The sequence below is a fragment of the Eleginops maclovinus genome, chromosome 2 (genome assembly GCF_036324505.1).
Source record: "Eleginops maclovinus isolate JMC-PN-2008 ecotype Puerto Natales chromosome 2, JC_Emac_rtc_rv5, whole genome shotgun sequence".
In the NCBI taxonomy this organism is placed as follows: domain Eukaryota; kingdom Metazoa; phylum Chordata; class Actinopteri; order Perciformes; family Eleginopidae; genus Eleginops; species Eleginops maclovinus.
The window spans coordinates 19,938,632-19,958,866 of record NC_086350.1 but is presented as its reverse complement, the minus strand read 5'-3'; the positions used below and the strand labels follow the sequence as shown (position 1 = coordinate 19,958,866).

The window sequence follows — 20,235 nt, the reverse complement described above, 5'->3', positions numbered from 1 at the left end:
CTTAGCGGTTAGTGACGGGAACTAATGAGATCGTCATGCCGTAAATCTGGAGCCTTGTTCTCGTGTTTATAGCCTAACAATAGCTTTTTACTTCTGGGGGTTGCATTTACGCTGCAACTATTATGAAACGGGGTGCTAATATGTGTACATTATCCTGATGAACAAAACGTGTCATAAATGGGGTTTTTTTCCACAGATATTTTTTTCTGCAATAATCCAATGGAAAAATCCTATGGCTTTAAGTCAAGGGACCCCTCATGATGCTAACTTCCGAGTTGGCCTACAAAAATTTGTCAAGAACATATTGCTAAAAGAAGTATAAGTTCAATGAAAAAATAAAGGTCTGAGTGTCTTTCTAGAGACACTGCTGCTGCAATAGCGTACCTACAGTCATTTTATAAAAAAAAAACATGGACACAAGGAGACAGAAAAACACACACCTCCTCCTCTTGGTTGTTGTGTTCGGAGAACCGTTGTGAGATGCGAACTGGGGCTGGGTCTAGTAGCTTCTGCTTCTGCTCCCGCTCCTAAAAAAAACAAACAAAAGCAAAGGTTAGATGGCTCTCTATAGTCGTTTCTTTTCTACCTATTCCTCGGAAATTGATTTGATTTCAATTATAAAACTAAACTTTAAATTGTTTTTGTATTTTATCAACTATTTTCACTTTTTTCTGACATATGACATATGTGCCTGGTATCTATATGGTCAACACATGACTGATTGAGTCTCCAAGACAGAGAGACAGACGGCCACACACAAGCCAACACACTGACAGGCCCTGGGGAGCTGTGGAGGAGCGAGTGAGTATAGAGAGGTCACTGGCTCTGCTCTCCCCTCCCCACCCCCCCAAGTCACCCTCTCCCATTGCTGCCTACATTCCTCCACCTTGCCCTGGGGGGTGACAGCCTAGCAGTCAGCTTGACAAATACACAACACAGTGACACAACAACAGATAGCCAATACTGCAGCTTTTCAGCAGCGCATTTTCAATCTTTCCATTTGAATCCTGACAAACACCATCTACAATCCACATGGATGACACACAAGTGATAGAGGTGGGAAAAAACAGATTCCCTCAAAGGCGGTCTGCATCAGGCCACTGTAGATAGATCATGTCAGAGTTCATCAGGTAAGATAGACTGTGAAAAACTGTCATCCCGGGGTAGATAACACTGAATGTTGTAGCAATCTTACTTTGGATCACCCATAAAACAATCATGCGAGGTCAAAAAAAAGCAGCTGTATGAAGCCAGTGTGTGTGCAAGCCAGAAAGAGAAAGGAGTGTGGAGGCAGCAGAAGAAAAAAGAAGACGGATGTTCATGATTGTGCCCTCCACAACTCTTCGGTCCCCACTCCATCTCTGTGTGAAGCGCCGGCATATCCTGAGGCACTACAATTCTTTCTTAAATTACCAGCAGCACTAAATCCCCACCCCTACACAAGACCAGATAGAGTGCCTCTGGTGTCGACACTTAGAGAGGTCGAGAGGATCCTGCGGTGCAGCAGAGCTGTCACTCAGGAGGCTCCGTCCCGCCTCAAGGTGAGATCCCGCCTGCTGTCAGCGCCCCGTGAAATGACGGGTGACATCAGAGACACGCGGAGGAAAGGATTCAAGAAGACCCACATGAACACCGATGGATTTTTGTCATTGAATGCTAAATATTTGCTGATTTTAGCTGCTTCAATGTGGGGAGTAGCAGCTTTTCTGTTTCCCTATTACTGGAAATTAAGTAGTTTGGGGATTTGGATTATTGTTACAATTGTTGGGAAAAGGATTATAGGGGTTTAAAGTAGTTATATATAATATATAAGGCATAATTCTTAGTATTTACACACCCATCATCAACAAAAGCATGATAATTAACATGTCATATAGAGGTGTAAAGACTGAAGTGTTGCCTAAGAATTTGGTCTTTAAAATGTGTTGGGATGTTCTCGAATGATCAACATTGAGCAAAGAAAAAAAAGGTAGTATCTGAAGACTCAGCACCCAGAGGGAGATGTGGTGGTATGATGTATATTCAATTAATATGCAGGATCTTTAAATGTGACCTCCTGCTGGGTGACTTCAGTGGATTTATTTTGCACATAAGAAGAACATCAGGGGAATGCACTTGGCTTTAATCGAGACTTTGAGCAAAGGATAATTAATCAGGTTTTTTTATAAAGAGAAAGACCAACCAAAGTTCTCAAAAATATGTCTCTCCAAGTCTAATCTGCTGTAAAATAAATGCAGAATTACAAAAAGAAACATACTCCTTTACATGTAGTCCTACTCTGTTTGCGTCTACAATACAAACCCCCAAAATGATTCCCTAATAATCTCTAATGATGGAGCTACTGAGCAAGAGAGTGTTTGAATGCCATATATTTAATGTATGAGAGGCAGCTGAGAGTACAGGCCATGAAGGATGAGACCACATTAATCTACTGTCCGTCTGAGAGGAGAGACTGACTGCTCGGCCCACATCAACCTGTCAGCTGGATTCTTTACTTCACTGCTGATGATGATGGAGAAAAGGCTGCGGGGGTTTCTATGGCAACAGTCACTGCAGGTTATATATCGCATGAGTGGAAACCACCTAACCACTGCTTGGATACATACAGGTAGCACACAAACGGGGAGTTTTGACTAGCAGTAGCATTCACCGATGAAGTGAGAAGGAAAATGGCAGGGGTGGGGTTGAGTTTGACTCATGCCTGCTATGAACAGGGCAAATTATCTCTGTAATCTCCCCCTGAGGAACTTGACTCAAATTCTAAGGAAGATATGATTGACAACTCAGCATGATCCAACGTATGGCCAAGCCTGATGAAGGTTACAACAGAACATGTGCCCTGCCAAACGAGCGCAATCTCTGCAGTCAGGATGGAGTTGAAGGCCTGGGGCCTGATTCTTTACCTGCCTGCGTGCAGAGTTAAAAAGGCAAGCACAGACCGGCTGCTTTTCACTTCGCCTCTGCTGCAGCTGTCCCAACTAAAGGGTCCGGCATCATGAATGAAACTCCTGCAAGAGGACAGTGATCCATGTCAGAACATGAAAGCACCTGAATGGAGATTGCCTAATCTTTCAAGCCTCATTACCCAAGCTCCATTGGGGCCGTCAATGTCAAGAAGTCAAACGCATAAGGACTGAAATTAGCATTCATTGCCAATTGAAGTCATAGATAGCAAGGTTTCTTTTTTAAGTTAAGATTACATTGAAATGAATATACTGAAAGGAGCCCTAGTATACTGATTTTCAGGTTTCATATTTGTATTTGGAGCCTGTTTACACGCTTTAATGTTCAAAAAGGTCTTTATTTTTCTCAAACTGCCTGTGCTGCAGCACTTCTTTTCACCCTCTGTCTGAAACCAGAGCCCCTGTCTGCTCTGATTGGTTAAATGGATGGCTCTGTGGTTATTCGTCAACCGCTCAGAGATGTCCCGCCTTAGCCTATCAAGTACAATGTGTTGGAGCGCTCGCCAATAGAAGCGCAAGTGATGTAATTATGAAAGGAAGGAAACAAAGGACTACAATGGAGGCGTTTATGGCAGGGCGGGGGGAGACTTTGCAATTTTAGCCTTTGTAGGCCATCTACATATACAAAAAGCTATTTAACACAGTCTTAAAAACATATAGGGCCTCTTTAAGAAAACAGAAACCCCAAAATCACTCCGTGGTTTGCCAGAATCTGAAGATCAAAACTAAAAGTAGCCTTTTTTAGATTTCAACACTACCATAGATGGAATTGCTTTCATAAGGCGGTATTCATTCATAATAACACTCTTGTCAGTAGCTGATACACTCTTTCTAGACACTATCTAAAAGAAGACATTATGTGGGGTTGTAATGGAGACTAATGACAGCCGTGTCTCTTCGGGGTCTGACCTTGTGCTCGATCATGCTGCTGATTTCAGGCAGGAAGTTCTGGCTGATGACACGGAAGAGATGGCGGTCCTGTGGGGAGGTTTTGTCCTTGATGCTTTCTGTCAGACTGACCCATTGTTCCTCTGTATCACACACAAGGGACCAAGCGCCTCTCTTACGGCCTGGAGGAAGCAGGGAAGAGACACATTGGCTTATTGATTCCAGGGGAAATGTATAGACACATTCAGTGAAAGCTCACAGCTATCCTTGATGCCGTCAACATGAAAATGAAGTTTATTAATAAGATCTTTTTACCTGTGCTACGACGGAGATCTTCCAGACCGTTTTCAGTCTTTTCTTCCTTCACTTCCGTCTCTTCTGTCACTCCGGACGATTCGCTCTCCACATCACTGAAAATATAACAGAAAAACATTGAAGAATAGTATTTAAAAAAACATGTCTACAAAATGCTTATAACTACTACATCTTCAGCTGGTTTATGGTAAGAACAACGGTTTAAATATATACACACACACACACATATATACACACACATATATATATATATATATATATATATATACATATACATATACATATACATATACAATATACATATACATATACATATACATATACATATATATATACACACACACAGGGTGCGATTTGTAGGGGGGGATGGTGAGGATTTCCCCCCCTCTGGTTTTCCTATCCCTACCTCTGCTAAATTATTTTTATCTCCGGTGGGGACAAGGATTTCCCCCCCTTGATAGCGATGAATGCAACTTAACTGCTAGCCTACTTAAACTCTTGAAATCTAACGATCTTCAGTGTCTTTACATCAGAGTAGGCTATTCAGCAGCCTTCTGGCAGACGGTGCATATTTCTGAACGTCATCGAACACAAAAACATTGTAACATTTTTGTGCGGGAACTTCGCAGGAAAAACAGCGCTGAACCAAACATGAAACGCGTTCAGAGCAGCATATCATCTTACTTTACAGGACCCATTTGCAGAATTGTGGATAGAAGAGGGCCGAAATGCTGCAGACAATGCCCCGATAGGAAAAACGAAAAAGCCACCACAAATTTGTCACCAGAGCCGACTGTTTACTTTGTCTAGTTTTCCAGACCTGTCCCTGAGTGTTGACAGCACGTTGTGCTATTTAGTGAATTATTTTGAGTGTTTGATTTAAGTTACTTGGAGGGTCTTTTCATGGAGAGCATTGATGCTGTTCTATGGTGCTTTCTGCCTGTTAGTACGCATGTTTTTGTGACGTTGAATAGAAATCCATGTATGGGTTATTAAAAGTTTTGCCATGTTGTGATGGGGACTAATCCACGGACCCGAAAAAAGGGCCTGTCTACTTTTTGCGTTTTTTTCTCCCTAGTTATGCAAGTTAAAAGTCCAATGTTCTTGTCTATGAATACAATAAATAAAAACATCCCCCCCTCTGTTTTTTTGTCAAATCGCACCCTGCACACACACATATATACATACCACTGTCCTCCACTCGTTACCTGTATTAATGGCACCTTTTTGAACTCGTTATCAGTATAAAAGACACCTGTCCACAACCTCAAACAGTCATACTCCAAACTCCACTATGGCCAAGACCAAAGAGCTGTCAAAGGAGACCAGAGACTAAATTGTAGACCTGCACCAGGCTGGGAAAACTGAATCTGCAATAGGTAAGCAGGTTGGTGTGAAGAAATCAACTGTGGGAGCAATTATTAGAAAATGGAAGACATACAAGACCACTGCTAATCTCCCTCGATCTGGGGCTCCACGCAAGATCTCACCCCGTGGGGTCAAAATGATCACAAGAACGGTGAGCAAAAATCCCAGAACCACACGGGGGGACCTAGTGAATGACCTGCAGAGAGCTGGGACCAAAGTAACAGAGGCTACCATCAGTAACACACTACGCCGCCAGGGACTTAAATCCTGCAGTTCCAGACGTGTCCCCCTGCTTATGCCAGTACATGTCCAGGCCCATCTGAAGTTTGCTAGAGGGCATTTGGATGATCCAGAAGAGGATTGGGAGAATGTCATATGGTCAGATGAAACCAAAATAGAAGTTTTAGGTAAAAACTCAACTCGTCGTGTTTGGAGGAGAAAGAATGCAGAGTTGCATCCAAAGAACACCATACCTACTGTGAAGCATGGGGGTGGAAACATCATGCTTTGGGGCTGTTTTTCTGCAAAGGGACCAGGACGACTGATCCGTGTAAAGGAAAGAATGAATGGGGCCATGTATCGTGAGGTTTTGAGTGAAAACCTCCTTCCATCAGCAAGGGCACTGAAGATGAAGCGTGGCTGGGTCTTTCAGCATGACAATGATCCCAAACACACCGCCAGGGCAACGAAGGAGTGGCTTCGTAAGAAGCATTTCAAGGTCCTGGAATGGCCTAGCCAGTCTCCAGATCTCAACCCCATAGAAAATCTTTGGAGGGAGTTGAAAGTCCGTGTTGCCCAGCGACAGCCCCAAAACATCACTGCTTTAGAGGAGATCTGCATGGAGGAATGGGCCAAAATACCAGCAACAGTGTGTGGAAACCTTGTGAAGACTTACAGCAAACGTTTGACCTCTGTCATTGCAAACAAAGGGTATATAACAAAGTATTGAGATGAACTTTTGTTATTGACCAAATACTTATTTTCCACAATCATTTGAAAATAAATTCATTAAAAATCCTACAATGTGATTTCCTGGATTTTTTCCCCCATTCTGTCTCTCATAGTTGAAGTGTACCTATGATGAAAATTACAGGCCTTTCTCATCTTTTTAAATGGGAGAACTTGCACAATTGGTGGCTGACTAAATACTTTTTTGCCCCACTGTATATGTGTGCGGCGTAATGACGTACAACGTCCTCGACAACTTCTGTAGTCCTAGTCAGCCACTTGTTAACAACCATCGCTTTTCAGACACGTCAACTCTTCAAAAATCACCAGTCCGGTCACTGCTGATGTATAAAATGTCGTAGAGCAAAACGTGTTCTGTCTCTTAAATTTGTGTCAACAGACCTTCTTTCGAGTTATTTTCCAAAATCCTACGGCGAAATCCCATTGGCTCTGAGACGAGGGAACCGGAAGTGGTGAAATGCTAACTCACTTCCGGGTTTTAGGACTCGTTCCTGCGCCACTCGATAACACCTATATTTAACTGCTATTCACATTGGCACAGCCTGTCGATCGACTATCACCCTGGATGTAGAAACCATTTTAGGGTTACCCTAAAGCCAACTGGGCAGAATACAGTAGGAGGAGGACAGGGTACATGTAGAAATACAAATACTACAATTATGACTGCTCTGATGAGTATATCCATGACCATCAAGGTGTCAACACGGGGTATTTATCATGTTTCACTCTTCAGCTTTAGCAGAATACAGATCAGGCAACAACTGACTTAGAGGAAGGGTAATAACACTAGTATTAAAAAATTAAAAGACCACTTCAGCATTATCATTTTCTCTTGTTTTATTATTGATAGGTATGTCTTTGAGTTCAAGTTTATTTTTATTTTTTTTGGATTGTGTTCTATAAACTACCGAGAATGTTTCTCTGTGTTGAAATTCAACAAATACTGGAATGGCTGCCATACATGTAGAGATAAACATTTAAGAAACATTTGGAGTGGTCTTTTTTCCAGAGCTGTATATAGTTTTCTACAGCGATGATTTATTGATCTGCCACTATTATCTATGCACACAAAGACCACGTGGCGAACAGGCCCGGCATCTGCTCTGACAGTTAAATTTGGCTTTGTTTTGACATGAGCAGTACATCTGTGCAACACATTGCCAAGTGCATATGTGATCGCTTCTCCGTTATACACCGTTGGCACCGACAACAAATAAAAACAAAATTCTCACCTTAAAGACTTGACGAGCGGGGAGTCGTCCAGTCTTTTCCTCTTTGGTGGTCTTCCCCTTCTTTTTCTCTCTGGTAATGTCAGCTCAGCGCTTTCACTGTTGGAAAAACAGCATGATGTAGAAAATAAGTCTTAGCAATTACAGCCTGTTAACGGGGGTAATTAGCAATGGGAGACCTCTATAATTAACCCTCAACAGGCCTGTAAACCAGGGTCAAACTACTGCAATTACACACTTAGCACATGCGCTAGTTAACCACAGAAGGCCTGACCAGGAACATGACATTCATGCTTGGTGTACAGCACGGGGAAGGAGACGCGTAGCTACCAGAAACATTTACCTGATCCTCTCTGCTTTCCTCTTGACGGACTCCTCCTTGTACATACGGGTGCCGTAAAAGTACCAGTAGAGGGCTCCATCTCCATCCTGCCCCAGTGGCTCCACTCGCAGGCTGTCTGCATCCAGTCCCTGATAGGGGAAGGGGGGGACAGTACATTTCTTAAATCATGTGTAGCACTGTCTTTTTAAATCACAAGTCATTAGTGGGTGATGTCATTTTAGTCCCTTGAGCCTACACCGCTGTGAATCATAAAGCACTTTCTGAGTGCATTCATAAATTATACCTGCTAAATTATTTCAGATAATCTGATTTCATGGGTACAGTATATCAGATGGAAATGATAAACTGACACAGCATGGAGGTAAAACTGGTTTAAAAGGTAATTATAAGTTGCATTTTAGTTGACTCCAGGAATATGTTAACCTGCTGCTCTTTGTCAGGTGTAATTAAAGCAACATTACTAAATAATAAAATTCAGTTACAAATGTAAGTGTAGATGTAAATGAAAATCTGACCGCTTCAATTGGTGTCCTAATAAAACACTCCAGGTGGAATTAAATGGATAAAAGAATAAAAATGTGTGTTTCGTGCGCAGGTGCTTCCCCTTGTACTTAAAACATCATGTTATAAGAAGAAATAAACAGATTTAATACAATTCTATTTATTGGGTAAAGTGCTTGCAGGCTGGGAACATCATATTTGTGTGGTTAACACATGAGCTAACATGGCTTCTCTGTTTTTTGCAAAGCGTTAAACAGAAGTATTGTTGCAGATAACCACATGGCTTTGATTTCAATCCAGTCAAAAAATATCCAACCTGAAAACAATGCATAAAAACCATTCATGCACGTAAACAATATGTCCTGATGGTTTGCTGTGATCCTCGTTGACGTGTACCTTAAGCAGGTCAAAGACATCGGCAGCGTCCAGGCGGTAGTCGCAGAGCCGATGCAGCAGTTGCACCTGAGTGTAGGGAGGCAGATTCTCGAAGGGGCCCTCTCGGAGGGGGTTAGGCTTCCCTTCTTCTAGCTCCCATCGGTAGCTGATGATGTCGTCCAGGTAACTGCTAAATGCCTGGGGGCTAAAGGGCAGAACAACAGCAGAGGAGAGGCAGAGGGTAAGAGGGACAGGAGATATATGTTGCACCATGAGGCATCACATTTTCAAAACCAGTTCAAATATAAATATTGACAGTTGATGTGGTCATACGTGGTCATATGTGGTCATACGTGGCTTTCTTCAGAAATATTTATTTTAAAACAATGTCACTCTCACTTTCACAATAATCAGGGCTTTTCTTGCCATACATTATCTATACAATTCTGGTACAAAATCCATTTTTTATTTCCCCGAACCACTGATCCTTAAATGTATTGCTGGTCTACAGGGTATAGAGGAGCAGCACCTTGTGTTCCGAGATGATTTCAGGTTTCAGGTACAGGTCTTGTGCCTTCGTTATGTGTGATTTTGGGTCCTGGGGTTGGTTTTGAAGCAATTGTTTTTTTCTCAGTTTGTTTGATAACTGAGTTACAGTTACATTTAGGAAGGGTTATTCACTATACACATGAGTAAAAGTAATGCTAAATAAATAAACCCTTACCTGAAATCTGATTATAGTAGGAATTTAGTTTTCATTAGGTAAAGCGCCTAAAATAGTAAATATATTTATGTTTGTACAGTAAGCTTTATTAATCTAAACTGACTTTTTGACTGGATCATGAAGTTATAAGGAACATCATTATTTGTTAACTCCATATTTAGATGGGTATGACACTTAATAAATAAAAGAAAACCAGACTTTTTGGTCAATTAAGATCTGTCAGTATGGACAAGTGCAACCAATTCATTTGCAAATGCTGCGTGCAGATTGAAAGGCAAACATACAACGTCTCAATATCAACTGTCGTCCTTTTGTGATGCTTAACTTTGGAAACAAACAAAGTTCAAACTACCCTAGGGGGCTGGTGCGACAGAGGAGGATAAAAATGAGACTATTTTCTCTGAATGGGAGTGGGGTTGTATCTCTGCTAGGAGTGGGAGCCGGTAAATAAACGTTGGTTCCGGTTCAGGTCTCGCCGATTAATCTGTACCTTTCAGTTCCAACTCAGAGGAACAGAACAAGGGCTCGGGGCAGGGGTGAGCATCTATGCAACGGCTTGGAGAAAAGAGGGCCAGGAAGAAAAAAAAATGGCTTATCTTGAAAGAGCAGTGTGCACTTTTCACACAGCTGCAGCTCCCCCCCTCCTTCTCAACTGCCCCATCTCGCTCCTACTTTCTGTCCCTCGTTCTCCCCAACATCCTAACACCCCCCCCCCCCGCGTCTTTCCCCCGCTCCGGCAGAGCGTTTAACATGTGCGGATGAAAAGGGCAGCTCTGTGAAAGGCCAGTGCTGAGCAGCCACCCCCAGGATGCCAGCGCCTGTCCAGTCCAATAAAGCAGGTTGTCCTCCTGTTACCGGTTGCCGGGGTGGAAAAACTGGATCACTCCTGCCTCTCTGCTCATCGGCTCACTGGTACCACTATGCTTCTTTCTAATAATGGCGTACAATAGGTGTACGAAGGGGAAAGCCCCATGATAAATGTAACATGGTTGTGGATTTAAAACCTCTGCTCACTTTCTCCCATCCTTCTCTCGCAGAGGAGGGGGAACTCTCAGTGGTTTCATTTTTTTGCTGTATTAGTAGATCGTGATTTCACCACACACTTGAAGTCAGCATATGGTGAGTGAGTTTTGACTCCTCAGCGAGTCATTGTTCCGGTGACTCACTTCCTCTAAAGCCTCTTGGGTGTGATGACTAATTTGAGGGAGCTGGAAATACAGCTTTATCTTGGAAGCTACATGTCAAACTGAACATGTGAATTGTTTTTTTTCCCCCCACTGTTAACCAAAGAAACCAACGCAAAGGTTTCACAACAGTATGATATTGGCATGTTATCACAACACTCTGAATAACTGGTACCAATTTACAAAAGACTACCCTTATAAAAGGGTTTACGAATAGCTTGTAATTCATTTATAAATTAGGTATAAAACAAGAGATAAACAAGGCAACTGAGATGCTGAGAAACATCAAGATGGATGGGGGGAGAATCAACTCAGTGAACAACAGATACCGAGGATGTTGGCTGGTGAAGAAGACGAAGTAAGCTAGGTAGCCAATATAATGCATAGTCATCTTGCCAAATAGTGAGCCTGTGTTGATGTATGAAAACAATGTTAGAACTGGTTTGTAAATAGTTCTTAATGATTAAGTGTTTACAACCTAACTAATAAACTAATTATAAACCATTTATGAGTCCTTTATAAGGGTAGTATTATTGTAAAGTGGTACCGAATAATTCTCAGCCTTGTGGAAGGAAACACTGAATGGGCTTACTTGCCTTACAACTTGCACCACATTTTCTCATTGTAGGAAGACCAGATGTTGACAAGAAACTCAGGTATGTATATATAGAATTGTGAACTTTGTCCACCTCTGTACCACAGGACTTCAGTGTCAGTAAAACTATTGATTTATCTGCACATGGTTTCATGTTTACCCCAACTTCTCGTTCCGCCTCGACTCCCACCTAAATCCATCAGTTGTGGATCCCATTAAACAGCAGTGACATTCATTCCAGCAGCCTTCCTTTTCAGGGAACAAGATTAATTTCTCATCCTACACTCACGTGATGTCATGGCGCTGGTAGCATCCCTGCAACAGACACGCGATGAGGTCCCCAAGGAAGTCCAAGTCCTGCTCCGATAGGGCTTTCTCCAGCTCCTGGATAAAAACAACGACGACACAGCAGGGTCAGAGCACACCTAAAAGAACTCTTTTGCCAAACACACCAGAGATATCAGTACAAATGTAGGGATAAAACAACAAAGGAAACGTTGCGGCCCTTTTGTGACTTTTAAAAGGATGACTCAAAGGTATTATTATACAATTACAAATGTGTTTTAATCTCAGAGGACGAGTATCACAGGAGAACATTTTATTTAAAGCATCCAGTTTGCACGTACTACTTTAAAGCAAATGTGTGTCTCTGTTGTTTGACGAACATGTAAAGGGCTGTATTAACATTTTTAAGTTTAAGAAAATGTATGAAGAAAAAGTAATCAGACATTATGAAGAAGAGTTTTGATGTTGTTCTGGTTTTGTGTTTCTGTAGGTATTTGTAACAAACTATGACTGACAGAATATTGCTTTTTTATTTTGTTTTTTAAAATTGTATTTTAAAGGGGCAGGTTAAATATATCTCCCTGCTTCTTTATACCACGTGCTATACAATTTGAGTAAAGTGTAGATGTTTTGTTTTAAAATAACTGCCATGTGTGGAATAAACAAATAAATAAATGATGAGCAAATTTATTAGAATAAGATGATGAGAAAAGTAAAGGCGATATCTCAGATGCATCATTGGAATAACAGACAGACTTTGGTATGAGCGTAAGGTAAGCTGGCAGAGGCGGACAGCAGGAGGGTAGCCTGGAATTTGGCCAGTGTTCTTATTAAGGCTTCTTGGTTTCGCCAGCGGTTGTTTTTGGCTGGAGCCGAGGTTCAAGTTCAGCCATGACCCCTCTCCTGCCTGGCATTGTGTTTCAGCCATTCAGGTTTTATGAAGCGGCAGTAACCGGCAGAGCAAACTCTAAAAGGCCTGAAAGCACCAAGGAGAGATGGGAGGCAGCAGGGGCCTGGAGCCGCAGCACAACCCTACCCACCCCCCTCCCATCCCCTCTGCTTTGCTGACCAACCAAGACACAGCATCCCAGTTTCCCATCATACACTGCTCTCCCAGATGATACCAAAAAGCTGTGGAGTAGAACAGGAGGCGAGAGAGAACACGATGCTGAGGAGGTATGCAAATGTAAAGTGCGCCGTCAGCCAAGTGTCCATTTCAATTAAAGCCCCCTTTTTGCAGGATGCAAACGAGCCCCTTCAGATGGAAGGCCAACAGACTGCTGAGGAACAGAACATGTCTGCCTGCAAGAATCCACTACTTAGTTTTGTTCAGATGTTTCCTCCTTTAGGTTGGTTGTTTTCAAATTGCCAGAAATGGTTATACCAAGATTTTTCTTTCAAGATAGAGAAGAAGCACCCTTTCCTTGTCCCGAGTATTCTTCGATGTTAAATCTCCTGTCTTTCCTCTTCCAGACTTACTGCTTTTAGAGTCAAGTGTCTTTGCTCTCAGACAAGCAACATATCCTCACACAAAAGTCCCCTGCTGGTTCAAGAGGCTAAACAAATGCTCCAAAATAATCTCAAAGACAAGGAGGCACGTGATGATAGTCTCTTCTCAGTCTGCTTCTCTCTCGAGGAACCTGGGTGAGCTCAGGGGGTCGCCAAAGGTCGGCGTACACACCTCCCGGCCATGGAGGACGACGGAAGCCAGGAGCTGACAAGTCAGCGCGATGAAAAACAGGAGGAGGAGGAGAAGGAGGGGAGAGGCGGGTGAGAAAGGGAGTTGAAAAACGGGATAAGATTTATCTTCATGCTTGAAGTCAGAGAGAAAAGAGTTTCAGGGAAACCTCAGCAGCCTGCTTCTGACTGAAGCTGGAACAGAAACATACTGAGAGAGGGAGTTTATGACAGGAGATTAAAAAGAAATCAGCGAGGTCTCGTGACTGGAAGGTAAAACAGTTCATTAAGTCTGATGAGCACATTCTAATGACCAATTAAAGAGTGCTGATCAACGCGCTCATAGAGGCAGAGGAGACTAACTCTAATGGATTAAGAGTAATTCAACACTAGGACATACGCAGGAGGACCTATAGTTACGGTCTGGAGGTTGATCCAGTTTCATCAAGCCTACATAAAAAGGGCTCTGACAACAAAGACTGATTCAATCTTTAAACAGTTACTAAAGCAAGCAGCATACGTCATGGCTTGTTCACATGTATGTATGCCACTGAGCCGCGGAACCATGTCCTAGCCTGTGATCATGAAAGGTACAGCTAGATACCGTGTGTGTTTATCCGTGAGCATGGGACGCCCAGAGATCCTGTGTCACGCTGCCTTCCACTTCCTGGTCCCCTGTCAGGCAGCCTCTGGGCCAGAGTGAGCCCATCCATCAGAGACACACTGCACTCTGATCACACTTTGGGAGAAAGGGTGCTTGGGCTAGGGGGAGGAGTGGAGTACAGTACAGCACAGCAGAGAGGAGCTTCAGCCCGCTGATTAACACCACCGTGCTCCACCTTTGAAGTGCCACTCTGCAGTTCAGATGGCAGAGGGAAGGGGAATTCATGTGGTGTGAGTGCCCGTGCTTCAGCCCTCTATCCGGGGCGGCCAATCCCTTTTGCCCATTTACCACCAAACCAGTTCCAGTTCTAGCTCTGTGCTAGTGCTCTTCTGGTTCCGAACTGGTTCTTCTTTTTAGAGTGTGGAAGGTGGAAACGGGGAGAACCGGTTCTTATCGGGGAACTAGCTCCGAAACTGGCCCTGGAACCGCTCTGGTGGGAAAGGGGTATCTGTAGCCCTGCACTTACAACCGCCCATCTTGATGAAGGGCTGCGGGGGACACTCCACTGCAGATGTCCGGTGGGAACCTTTTCTACCAGGACAAACCTAAGCCGACTATATATATTAAAACCTATTTTTCCAGACATAAAAGCACGTGTCTGAACGGAATAAACAGTGCAGCACTTTGCCTGCTCCGCATTAATGATCAATGGGACTCACAGATAAGCGTGCTGGATAGCTGATTAGCTCCAAGGTGTATAAATCATAGAGTTTAAGTGTCAGATTTATCACTGAGCTGCTGCTGCAAACAAAACAGGCTCTTCGTATTCACACACACACACGGGACAAAGATTGGAGTCAAGGCTTGTCAGAAAGGTGTGTCGTCACCACAGCTTCTCTGTAAGGCTGGCTTGCAATCAGCAATTTACCCTCAAGGTATTTGCCACTTCTCTCACCTGACTCCCCCGCTGTTTTTCTCTCTCTGCTTCCCTCGCTGCCTTAACCTCTTACTCCTCTCTTTCACACCATTTTCCTCCCCCTGTCTTGCGGCACAGTGTCCACGAGGGCCTCTGAGGCATTCTATTATTCCCCTGACAACACCCTTGCTCCACTCTCCTGCCCACTCTTTTCCCTCTCTCTCTGTATTGCTTATCGGTCCTCTCCCTCCACACATTGTCCCCCGCTCCACTGTTGCAGAGGACAGTGAGGACGGTTTCGATAGGCAGCGATTGTCCCAAAAATATTAATTGGCAAAAAAGCTTCTTCTAGACAGTATACATCCACTGGAAATAATTGTTCGAGGCACCGTCACACCGAGCCATCGTTTCAAAGAATGGCAAATAGTGTAAGAAGTAACACCTGTGGTGTCGACACAGCTTGCTCACAAGAAGCTGTCACACCTTATACACCAGTGACATTAACAGGAGAAAATCCCTTCATTTTCCTGGCAAAGGTAGCAGCTTCTGACTCATATACTTGCAATTCCTATGTGGAAATTCACACACCCACACCAGATACACCACTTAGTTCCTTTGTTGGTAATCTACATATCACTTACATACATAATATTTTGTTCCGAAAAGCAGGTTGGTTTTATATCCGAGTAGGCTGACCAGTGATGGCAGGGACTATAAAAGAAAGGACTTCAAATGTGTCTTGTATCGTGGTAAGAACAGGGCCAAAAAACATGGCAGCCTAATCAATAACATCATCTGCCTTCAAGGCGCTAAAGAAACACCAACTGCAACGCATCTTCTCCCCCCCAATGCAAAAGACCCAAAATACCCATGATTAAGATACTTGGCTCAGGCATCAACCTCGCACATAAAAGCCTTAACGTGTCCTTTCAGGTAACGCGTTCAGGCTCTGTGACCTTAATGGAGTGTGTATGGCATCTTTGGGCCAGCCAGTTGATCCTCTACCCAGCCTGCTGCTGGCTGATGCCATTTCATGAAAACAGGATTCAGGCTGATGTCAAAGTCGATGATCCATGATCCCCTGATGAAAGATCCCTGCCGTAATATCTGCCTAAAAAGTTCCCCATTGTTTTTGTTGCTGCTGTTCTTCTTGATGCATGTTCAAAAAATGCACTACAGGAATGCACTGTTTATGGGCACCACTTTACAATAAGACTACCCCGATAAAGGGTTTACAAAGAGTCTGTAATTCATTTATTAATAAGTTTGTGAACACTTTAAAAATCATTAATCAGCTTTTATAAGACAAGATATAAACAAAACATCAAGATGAATGGGGGGAGAATCAACTCAGTGAACAACAGATACCGAGGATGTTGGCTGATGTAGAAGACGAAGTAAGCTAGGTAGCCAATCTAAGGCTTAGTCATCTTGCCAAATAGTGAGCCTGTGTTGATGTATAAAAACTATGTTAGAACTGGTTTGTAAATGGTTCATAATGATTAATAAAGTGTTTACAACTTAAATAATAACCTAGTTATAAACATTTTATGAATCCTTTATAAGGGAATGACAATCATTGAATCCTTGATGATGCCAGGATGAGACTTCACTAGGAAAGAACTCAAGGTCTCTGTTTGACAAGACAACAACGATGGCAAAGGTTACGAGACACGACACAAGAAAAAAAGAGAGGAGCAGACTCTTTTTTTTTTTAAAGACATCAAGGCTAAACTGACTTCAAGGCACCATCTGAACATTTGCAGATAAAAGAGAACCAGGCTTCCCTCGCTGGGCACCACCGTGTATCTGTAGAGACAGAACGCGAGATAAAATGTATGTATGCGTGCCTGGCTGATAGAAATAGTAAAGGAGATAGAGAGGGACGGGGTGGTGATAAGTAGAGCAGCAGCACATGTATCAGCGGCTCCAAGGTTGTGTCAGATCCTCAGAGTCAGTAGTATCAGGGGGTTGGCCCCTCTGGCTCCCCTCACAGCAGATACTTTCCATGCCACTGCCGTTAACAGCTCCTCCGGGGTCTATATCACCAACAGTTGGAGGACGCCAGCTAGCTGGAGGGGGAAGGGAGGCCTGTTTGTTGTGTAAAGGGCCCTCTCTTCCTCTCCTTTGCTTCTTTCTTTATATCTTCCTCCCCCCACTCCCCTCCCACTTTCATCTCCCACATGGTTCCTCCAGGAGCCATCATCTGACAACACCCTCCACCCCCACACGTAACCACCTCCTGCCACATGACAAACATGCACACACAGAGCCCTAACACCACAGGAAAACGCCCTCGCATCCTCAGGATGTGCCGCTCATCTGATCATCAGAGCATCCGACAGACGTACCAAAACAAGAACTTGTCGGCTGATCTTTCTGCCAGGTCTGTTTGAGACGGATACTCTTTCACACGGCTCATAACTACTAATATTTCGGCACATTAAAGCAACGCGAGCCCCAAGGCCAGATTATTTCATGAAAACACGCCAACAGGAATGGTAAATGGACTGTTTATTTAGCGCTTTATTCACCCTTTATCCCCCCCCCCCCCAAAGCACTTTACATACTACAAGTCATCACTCATTCACACAGAGCAATGTGCCACTGCTGCTCAAGGAATTTAACATTCACACACCATTGGCAATGCCATCAGGAGCAACTATGGGTTAAGTGTGTTGCCCAGGGATACACAACGCTTGACTGCGGGGGCTGGGAGCAAAATTGCAACCTGCCGATTGAAAGACAGCTGCACGCCTGAAGACCGACTACAGGTGGACCCGAGGGAGCTGCACCATCATGTGGGCAGATTGACAAAGACTAAATATAGCTCATGCATGACACAATGTAAGGTCATTTCCAACATTCAGAGTTTTATGATAGTGTGTCAGGGCCAGGTGGAAAAGGGGGGTTGAGGGATGGACGGTGGACAGATCCTTTCTGGAGACAGGCGGAGACTCTTTGCCTTGGCCTCCCTCAGTTGCTATGTGGGTGAAGATCATTAAGCACAGCAGACGGGAGGCCACCCTGCAACGCCTCTCTTACTTCAACTGTCAGCTCTGAGGAAACCACATCATCAACTTCCTTATATAAAAAGGAGCTTCCTGCTTTACACATCCCAGCGGTCCCATTGGCTGACTGCGTAAACATGCGCCCGCATACACGTGCACATACACACACAGCCAGATAGTTAAAAATTCAGCCTCCCCGGTCCTAGGAGGAAGAAAAATAGTTCCTGACCAGTGTGGTTGCAGACTGCAGAGTGAAGAGGCTTGAAAGGGAGAGACAACCTGAAGCAGATGGCCTGCAGCCTTGGAGTTAAAGCACGAAGACGTGAAGATACTTGAGAAGAAGATTAGCCTCTAGAGAAAATGTTTAATTCTGAAATGTTAAGTGCCACACTGAAACTAATCTATAATCCAAGTGTAACATTGGAGACACCTGATTATTTGGACCAAAAAAATGGTGGAATTTGACTTCAGCTCTTTTAACAAAAGCAGTGCAACCGCAACACTATCCAGAAATTAGTTACAGAGAGTTATTCAGATTGAACAGCACATGGTCTTCACTCTAAAGTCTGTGTAACGTCTGATGGAGTGAATATATGAAAAGAACCTATCGTTGTCCAAAATATTAACAGCAGGTATAGCATGTTGATGATATGTCTATTGCAGCAGGCGTCAAACCAAAACAAACAAACATGGGAGGAAGGGTCATGAAATAAAAACGGCAACCAAAATTCTAAATAGGCGGACGACATCTGTCTGTAAGGGCAGAACTGGACCTGGTCAGACAAATTCAAGGGTTAGCAAGAGACTTTGACAACTGGTTATGCGACATGCTTTGATTAAGTGCAACGGAGAACAGCTTTTATAGTATTTTCCTGAGGCTCGATTAGATTTACTTTAAAGCATAAATTACTTTGCAGATTTAGATGATTAATACAAAATAAATACTTTATCAATTAATAAATGTTATATTAAATTATAGATGAAGCTACTACGCAGAATAAAAGGGTAGATTAAAACATCTCCAATATAATATATTACAAACAATTACAATTCAATGCTATGATATAGGTTTTAAATGTTTGGTCATTCTGTTTATTGAGTAATTTAACTTTTGGTGCATTGTGAATGCAGGACTATACATTTTAATAGAGAACGTTTCACAAAGTGAAAGAAATCTGTCTCCTTCTCCCAACACTGGTAACCAACATATATCTTATTCAGTATGCAGAATGAATCCATCAGAGGAGGTTGGAGACGGTAACCTGTTCGAATCGCTGATCAGCTTCATGGAGGAGTAGGTATTCTGAAACTGTTGCATTGTCTTGAATTTAGCCTGTCATGTCACTATTCCTACATTCCCAAACAAAAGCGCAATAACTCCAGAAAGGCACTTCATACCAACATGAACCCTGTAATCAATCCCAACCCTCCAATTCATCTGTAGAAGACCCCTTTCATTTATTGCAAAAACAGCAGGGTGGTCCAGAAGACAGTGCATCAGAGTACGCTCAGCTTATGCTGAATGAAGATGCAACATAATCTAGTGAGATGCTGCGATGGCTAATGAAGCATTTGCTGGTGCAGGTGCACATTCCTTGTAGATATCCATCCACCCAGATGGCTCTGTGACATCAACACTGTACCCGCACCGAGTCACTGTTAGGACCAAAGATTAAAAAACGTTGGTGCCAAGATAACTTTCCAGACCTGAAATATCCTAGATTCATAAAACAATAAAGCAATGTTTTGGGGTCTGATTAGCCTTTAAGTCGTTTCTACAACTGTACAGCTGGATCAAATATCAGTCTCACCAACACGCCCTCATACAACTGGCTGTCAACATCCTCTAGCCAGGCGCTGCATTCCTAGATTACATCTCATGGAGTCATCAGTAAGCAAAACATCACTGCCCCACCGGTGTAATGCAAATTGTGTTTCATTTTGTTAACAGTGCACTGTCTTTAGTCTGAACGTCAACTTAGAGCTCATATTTCCATATTGCATTACGTCACTACTTTATATTTTGAAAACAAGCTGTACAGAGAGACACTTGCGTTGAGAACACTCAAAGTGTGCCAACTTTTGATTCATTCCTTGGCCCCCCTGTTATCTCTGTAGTCAGCCAAGTGTGTGCCAGTCTGCGCCCCTGATAGCCTCTCAAATCCACCCCCGCCTCTGCGTCCATTTGTGCCAGCTGACAGACAACTCTGTATCGCTATAAAACATTTTATTTCCATCTTACTTTTGTTGCTAGCTGTGTTTCCTTATAGATGCACACTTACATTTTG

At 43.2% G+C, this 20,235-nt stretch overlaps 1 protein-coding gene across 1 annotated transcript in view; it reads right to left on the bottom strand.

Annotated features, from left to right (window-relative positions):
* LOC134882173 (chromatin remodeling regulator CECR2) overlaps positions 1-20,235 on the bottom strand; it is a 41,317-nt gene that overhangs the window by 11,118 nt on the left and 9,964 nt on the right. The window contains exons 2-8 of the mRNA XM_063909766.1: positions 11,744-11,838; positions 8,973-9,156; positions 8,076-8,203; positions 7,736-7,831; positions 4,167-4,261; positions 3,873-4,033; positions 441-527 (exon numbers count right to left, since the gene is read on the bottom strand). Of these exons, the coding sequence (XP_063765836.1) occupies positions 441-527; positions 3,873-4,033; positions 4,167-4,261; positions 7,736-7,831; positions 8,076-8,203; positions 8,973-9,156; positions 11,744-11,838 (846 nt within the window). The remainder of the gene's footprint in view (positions 1-440; positions 528-3,872; positions 4,034-4,166; positions 4,262-7,735; positions 7,832-8,075; positions 8,204-8,972; positions 9,157-11,743; positions 11,839-20,235) is intronic.